Raw genomic sequence first — 7305 nt, 5'->3', positions numbered from 1 at the left:
ATCGCATGTACAACTGCAGTAAGTTCTTCTTCTCACACATTTATTTGAAAATCCTCACTCAAACTTCATGATAACATGGATGGAGTCACATGAGAGGAGCAGGAACCCTTCACCCTTGGGATCCTCATGCAATGCCAAAAGAAACTATAGTTCTTATGCAGCAGCAAGCTCCATGGTGGCCAGATCCCCATTTCTTTACAGAATACCACTGAAGTGAATCAAGGGTCTAACACCTTTCATTCACATGGACTTTCCCCTAAGGTTACTTGTAATAGTACCAGTTTCCTTCATGGATGATGATCATCATGCTCTTGAGGATGATAAAATCTTCAAGTAAGAGTAGTCTGGAATTGGGGTCTCCAAAATCAAGAGTATTTCAGGTTCTTTTTTCTGCCTGTGTGATGTTTGATAAGACAATTGGGGTCAGGAGCACAAATGGGAATAATCATGCTTTCCAGCTCCACTGGCAAAGCTATGAAAGTAAATACTCAACATGCTGTACAGTACTGACATACTGTGTTAACGTACACCTGAATATTTCCACTAGCTTCAGCAGAACTACCTCTGATTTACACCCTGAAGAGAGAAATGGGCCACAGAGCCTGTCCCAGGCAGGCTTAGAGAAAATGATGGATGTCTGAAAGGGAAAACTAGCACACAGGGGCCAAGCTGGTTCCTGCAAGGAAATATTCAGCCAAGAATGGGAGAAAGAGGTGTTTCTTTCAGGAGGAAACATCATTTATGTGTGGTAACAGAGACATAGATGTGAAAGGCTGTGTAGTGTCAGTTGTATTAAGAACATATTTCCTCATGTTAAGTGCTGTATGTAAACACTCTGGAATGGGGTTAACAGCGAGAGTCTTATTTGATATTAATGGACATGGTAAAAAATATGTTACTCTATTCCTGTCAGCTTCAAGCCTCACCGTCTTGGATCAGTGCTCCTTTGAATACATCAATATCTGTGGGATGGTGCAAAGTGGACAAGGCGGTGCTGCCTGGGACCATGCGCTGGGCAAACCGGGAGATGAAGACCATACTTTGGTGGGAAACTGTGCAGGTAACGGATTTAGTTTTAGATGGTCATTAGACTTTACCCCTGCTTTTCCGAGATATGAGAATGAAGTTATACACAGATAAATAAGTCATTAGAAATATCCTACTATTAATGTTAATCACTGTATACCTGATGCTAAACACAACTCTTGAATTTTCAGATAGAAAGGCCAATAATTTTAATTTGAAATGTTTAACCCTTCTTTAAATGTCCTCCCTACATTGTAATATCTCATGAAGAAATGACAGTTTGAGACTTAGCTGCTGTAAATTGGTAGTAGCTCCACTAAAATGAAGGAAGCTCCACCAGATTGCCACAACTGACTTTGATGAAACTCCATAGAATTGAGTCAGGTGAGACTCTCCTCCTTTTATGCATATGTTACAGTATTTTGAGTCATTTTCTAGTTTTTTTTTTTTAAAGCTGAAGCTGAAAGACACTTTCCCTTTGTACAGGAGTTCACTTGAGGCATCCCCACAGAAGTACCACACATAAGCAAATATTACAATACACAAATCTTGTTTGCAGACAAATTCTGACATTGAAACCAGTCCAGGATCGTCAAAATAGGAAGCTGAGCTTCAGTGATGTGTCACAGAGCAGGAGGAAACCACCCTCAGAAGACTTCTTCGAGGGAGGGGGTGCTGTGTGATGCAGAGCCACACCAGGAGGGTGTAGCTGCTACTAATTCAAAGTTTGTTCGAGCCACACAGGGAGGCTGAAGGATTATCTGAGAAGCAAACCGGCAGTGATTTCCCCTCTTCCAAGGAGCGTGTTGCATGGCGTCCTTTTGGTCGAGGGTTTGGCTCCGACTGCACCAATTTAAACATACATTGAACATATATGAGTATGTTGAGTTCTGCAGCATTTCCATTGCTGCCAGGACACAGGAATCGAGTAGGGTCAGTTGTTTTCAAAGGCAACAGGGAGAAAATTAAATACTGCAGAGGAGTATCATGTAAACAGTCCAAAAATCCTCTAGCAAAAAAGTTTCTTTTGAAAGTCAAAAGAAATGCAGCTGTTCTGTGTACAAGTCGTCACGGTTAGGCACATTTTCTTCCCAAAACGCAAGTGGTGGTTAGTCACAAAAGTGTCTCACGGCGCAGGAGAGGAAAAAAGTACTGAATAGAAAAGAAAGCCATTTCTGTGGAACTTGTTCCCAGGGAGGAGAGAGCAAGACATGGCTTTTGGCAGTAACAGATCGTGTTTGCTGCCTAACGCTGCGTTTGGTTACAGTTTGGAGATCCTGCGGTTATACCAAATTTGCAGGCAGTGAGGAGGAGAGCAGGCGCGTAGCAGGCAGGGTGAGGGGATGCTCCTTTTCTCATCGACATGTGGGGTTCGAGAGGGCAGATGTGTGCCCGGTGAAAGGCACAAGGCAAAAGCCAGCACTTGGAAGACCCACTGAGAGTGGAGCAAAATGAATAGGAGGGTTGTTTAGGTCCCATCGTTGGCAAGGAAAGAGAAATTTCTTATTTCTAGAGGAACAAGTCTGTTTGGCTGTTGTTTGACGGGCTGTTTGCTTGCGGTTTGCAGGGTGTGTGGTTTGCTGACACTGTAAAGGCTCTGGATGTGTGACAGAGCATGTGGCTGGGGCGCTGACAGCAGCTTCCTGCCTCTCATGGCCAGTGACAGACAACTAACTGCTCTTCTTCAAGGAGGGGGAAGAAAAATGTTTAAAACCTAAGCAGTCAGCCTTGATAAGTTTCCTGAGAGCAAACGGGTCAGTTTTTGGAAAATAAGCAGCTTTACTGGGTATTTGTAGGGGGACTTACTGCAGAAGGCCAGCAACGCCTATGGGAGCACATCCAAGCGCAGGCACGCGGCTGGAAGCAGCAGTGGAGCTCAGAGTGGCATCAGGTGGCAATTCAGAGTCGTCATTCTCTACACGGTCTCTGCTATTTGCATCAGTTGGCTCCCAGACGAACAGAAAAGTGCAAACCCATAGATGCAGCCACAGGGTATTTAGAAACCCCCAGTGTGATGCAGCTTGAAAACGTCCTTGCTGTCAGGAGAGACGCTTCCTATAGAGAGGGGATGCGTGGAGGCTATTAGGTAAAGCCGATGCACTTGCTCAGTCGTCTTCAAGAAGCTGATTTAAAATTGGAATATACGGAACGGGGCTGATGTGGATGATGAGGGTGCAAGTGGTCAGCCTTTGTAAGCAGGAAGATCAAAGACTCGGAGGAGGTATCACTCCGGCCTACAGACAGAATTGCAGACTGACTATGAAAGAAAGAAAACAGTTATTTCAAACACATCAGCATGAGCGGGCATGAGTTGATACAAAGTAATTGGGCTGGAAGTTAATAAATTCTTTTCCCATAGCAGAAGTAACGCAAAAATGTCTTGAGCTACTCTTATAGGGAAGTCTGATCTGTTGATAAAAGGCTTACAGGGCACGGTTTCTAGGCAAAGCAGAAGGCTGAAGGCCTTGACCTAACAGGACCCTTCCAATACTTTCCTAGTTTGTCTGCAAAAAAAGCCCTGCCCAAGTGCATCCACTTACATTTGCACATGTTTACAGGATTGGCACATGTACGGTTCGTACTTAATTTCTGAAGAATGCAACCCAATGTGTATCTTATCTAATTAACTGAACACTGTTTTGCAAACCATATTTCAATGCATTTTTAATTTAATATTGATTTACAATGTAGGGAGAATTCTTTTTCATTTTAATATTGATTACAATGTAGGGAGAATTCTATTGAATTTTTTTTTTACTTTGAAAATAACTTTCTAACTCAGGCAAGTGGAAACTACACTAAAGTTTACTTAGTACTGGCATTTCGCTACTGAATGGATCAAAAACTTTTATCACATCACTGTTTTGTGCTTCCCAGATAGAGGATATTTCATGCACTTAGATACAAAAACTGGACATGCTGGTCAGTCAGCTCTTCTGGAATCTCGCATCCTTTATCCAAGGAGGAAGGAAAAATGCCTTCAGTTTTTCTACAGGTTAAATGGAAGTCCACAGGATAAGCTAGTTATCTGGGTTAAGAAAGATGATGGAACTGGAAATGTTAGGCGGATGGAAAAGCTGCACACTATTACAGGTAAGTGAAAGTGTCTTTTCATATCTGAAGTGCTGGCAAACTTTGATGTGAGAGAACACTGGCGTGGTTTATTGTATGAACGTTTGCTCAAGTGTCCAGCGTAAATCTAACCTTCATTTGCTTCAGTTGAGTAACTCCAGAGTTAGTGCCCATGAGAACAGAATTTGGCTCAGAGACAGTTTCCTTAAGACTGTTGCTAGATTAACTAGGGTGTAGAGCATCAGGCAATCACCATCCAAACAAACAGGTCACAGGACGCTTGAGGAAGACGCAGCTTGATTTGGGATTGTATCCCGGACTTTCCATTCTCACATACATTTATTTCCCTCCTCAGCTGATGCAGAGTATCACTGGAAATTGGCCAGCATTCCCTTCAGCGTCCAAACCAAATTCCGGTATGGGTTTCAGGGCATCAGAGGAGATCCAGCCAAGTCTGCTGGGGGGATTGCCATCGATGACACCAGCATGACAGAGACAAACTGCCCCACCAACATCTGGCACATCAGAAACTTCACATCCCTTTTTAACAGTACTTCAAAAGGCGATTATATCATAAGCCCTGTATTTTACAGCTCGGAAGGCTATGCCTTTGCTTTACAGCTGTATCCTCACGGAAGAAATTCGTCACCCTACATGAATTACATGGGGATCACTTTCCACCTCTGCAGCAGTCCAAACGATGGCCTTCTTGAATGGCCGGCTGGACACAGACAAGTTGTCTTGTCGGTTTTGGATCAAGACCCTGACGTAATCCACAGGATGTCCCTCAGCCGTAGCTTTACTACAGACCCAAACCAGCTAGTATATGGTAAGTCAGAGTGCTCCAGGGAGAAAAATAGAAATGCAGAGGTTTGCTCAAGCTGGAGAAAAGTGTTGAAAGTCAAGAGACCGAGCAAGACTTTCTCTGCACATAACACCACTGGGCTGACTGGAGATCAGCTTTAACTACTTCTATATTTTTGCACAACAGGCAGAAATGACACCCTGCAGTGGGACAAACCATCTATCACTGGAAGTTTTTCTTCTTTCTGCAACTGCTACATGAGCCCAGGTGTTGGCTGGAATACATTCCTGACCCACAGGGAGCTGCACTGGAAAAAATTCCTTAAAAATGACAGTCTTTTCATCTTTGCCGATTTTGAAGGTAGAGTATTATGTTATCAGAATCCCCACTGGAACAGAGCAGGTACATCTTTTCTGTTTGTAAGGAAAGCACAAAAGATGAGGGTGATTAGCAAACATCTAGAGAGTCATCTATTTCAGGAGCAAGGTTTTTAAATGCCTAGTGATTTCAGGTGCCTGGATTTTTAAATACCCAATATGAAACCCTATGGATCACCTTGATTCTCTGGTCCCTGAAAATCAGTTTTTCAAGACAGATTATACTTCCATGTCTTGAAGATCAGCCTACTTAATGGTGTTCCTATATGCCACCACCCCTATATTACTTCCGACAAGAAAATCATGGTTTGAAAATGAAGGGGTTCTTTTCGGACCTTGAAAAACTGGCAGAAGGTTTTTTTGGTCCAAAGCTTCTCTCCTGAGGTTGCAATTTTTGTCAGGACTGTGTGCAGCCACTCTGCTCTGCCAAAGGCAACAGAGAAGGGGAAGAAGGAGGAAAAGAGCTCTCTGGTTTAGATGGCGGCCCGGCAGGCACCCCTCTGAGCAGGCCAAAAGGACTGTGCATGCCCATCCTCTGTGACAGTCACACCTCAGATGGCTGTGTTCATCTTATCTCATGTTAGGTGTCCAAAAATGAACTTTCTAGACTCCCTGGTGGGTCATTTGAGACCAACGGGTACCTCTGGGGAGCAGCTGATCCCATTCCATTATAGTTGTGATGAACTGCTCTTCTGATATGCTGATCTCCACTGGCTGCAGTGATCCATCACTGGTGACGAATGGTGGGTGAGATGAAGCCCATTACCCTTCTGAAGTGAGTTTCCTTCGGACAATGTCAGTGCCTGGAAAGTGGAAGCACTTTGTATAAGGAAATAATCATTAAACCAGACCTGACTCTAGTACAGGGGTCAGAGCACTTGTCTCAGATAGGAGAGGACAGTTGAGAGTACGCTGTGATAATCCAGACTCAGTCCGCACGACCGAGGGCTGCAATCACCACTGTGAACTCTCCTGGCAGGAGGATTTCTCCCTTGCTCTTCACAAAAAAAACCCTGCGAAGTTCTTGTTTTCATTCCAGCAGAGAATAGAGAAACTTTTGAAATGGCAAGAACTTTTGCAAGGTGGGAAAGCTGTTTCCCATGAATGCTTAACCAGGAACGTGTGCTGCCTAATAAAATGCAAAAAGCAGCCTACATTTCTGGCATACGGAATGGCCCAGCTTTTCTGCAGGTTATGTAGGGCATTCGGCAATGCTTCCAAGTTCCCTTTAGCAATAAGAAAAGCAGCTGAGGACTCTTTGTGCTTTCCCTGACAGCACTTTGTACCGGGAGTAATTCACCGGGGGAAATTCAGTCCCGCTGTGTGACATGGGTGCCAGGGGTTCCAAAAGCATTTGCAGTTGCCAGGTGAAACTGTAGTCAAGAAACTGAAAGACTTGTTAGGAGACTGCACTTAGTCTCCAGCTGTAGACTGGTTCAGTTTAATTTCTAGACATTAAATCTAATATGGTCACATTTATAAGGTTCCCATCTCCATTTGAATATTCATTTTGATACCAGGGTTCCTAAAAACTCAGGGGCAGTGTTGCATTGCCCTCAGATGAAAGTTGGAGGTTGTCTCTGTATAACCACTGAGGGTCTGCCCCATGCCTCCCACTTCTCCACAAACCTTTCCACCCTCCCTCCTCACTTCCCAACCCTGTTTCAGATCACCTCTGACCCAAGCCCTCTACTCTCTTCCCCCAGTCTCCCTCCATCTTAGTAATCCCAGGATCCCCTGATGGGCTTGAGAAAGACACAGACTGGAACTCCAGGCATGCCTGCAGCTCTCTGCCCTTCCAGTTTCCCCTCCCACCGCCTTCGCTGCGTACTGCTGCAGCCTCTACAGCTATTTGGATGAATTATTGTTGCTTCGTTTCTTGCCCCTGGAATCAGCCTGAAAGTCAGCTCAACACATATGATAGAACTGTACTATATACTCCATGTGTTAAATTCATTATTTTAACTGTCTTTTCTTGCAGATCTCACCCCTTTGATTACATCTGAAGTATCAGTCCATCCCTGA

The 7305-nt window shown here is 44.2% G+C and overlaps 1 protein-coding gene across 1 annotated transcript in view; it reads left to right on the top strand.

The window, feature by feature from the left end:
- Positions 1-7305, top strand: part of LOC103913259 (meprin A subunit alpha-like) — a 15196-nt gene extending 7891 nt beyond the window's left edge. The window contains exons 10-15 of the mRNA XM_009319738.1: positions 1-18; positions 914-1060; positions 3904-4119; positions 4454-4927; positions 5090-5263; positions 7262-7305. Coding sequence (XP_009318013.1) covers positions 1-18; positions 914-1060; positions 3904-4119; positions 4454-4927; positions 5090-5263; positions 7262-7305 — 1073 coding nt within the window. The remainder of the gene's footprint in view (positions 19-913; positions 1061-3903; positions 4120-4453; positions 4928-5089; positions 5264-7261) is intronic.

This window comes from Pygoscelis adeliae, unplaced genomic scaffold, assembly GCF_000699105.1.
Source record: "Pygoscelis adeliae isolate BGI_AS28 unplaced genomic scaffold, ASM69910v1 Scaffold121, whole genome shotgun sequence".
Lineage (NCBI taxonomy): Eukaryota > Metazoa > Chordata > Aves > Sphenisciformes > Spheniscidae > Pygoscelis > Pygoscelis adeliae.
Note: the sequence above shows the minus strand (reverse complement) of the source record. Positions and strands in the feature narration are given on the sequence as shown.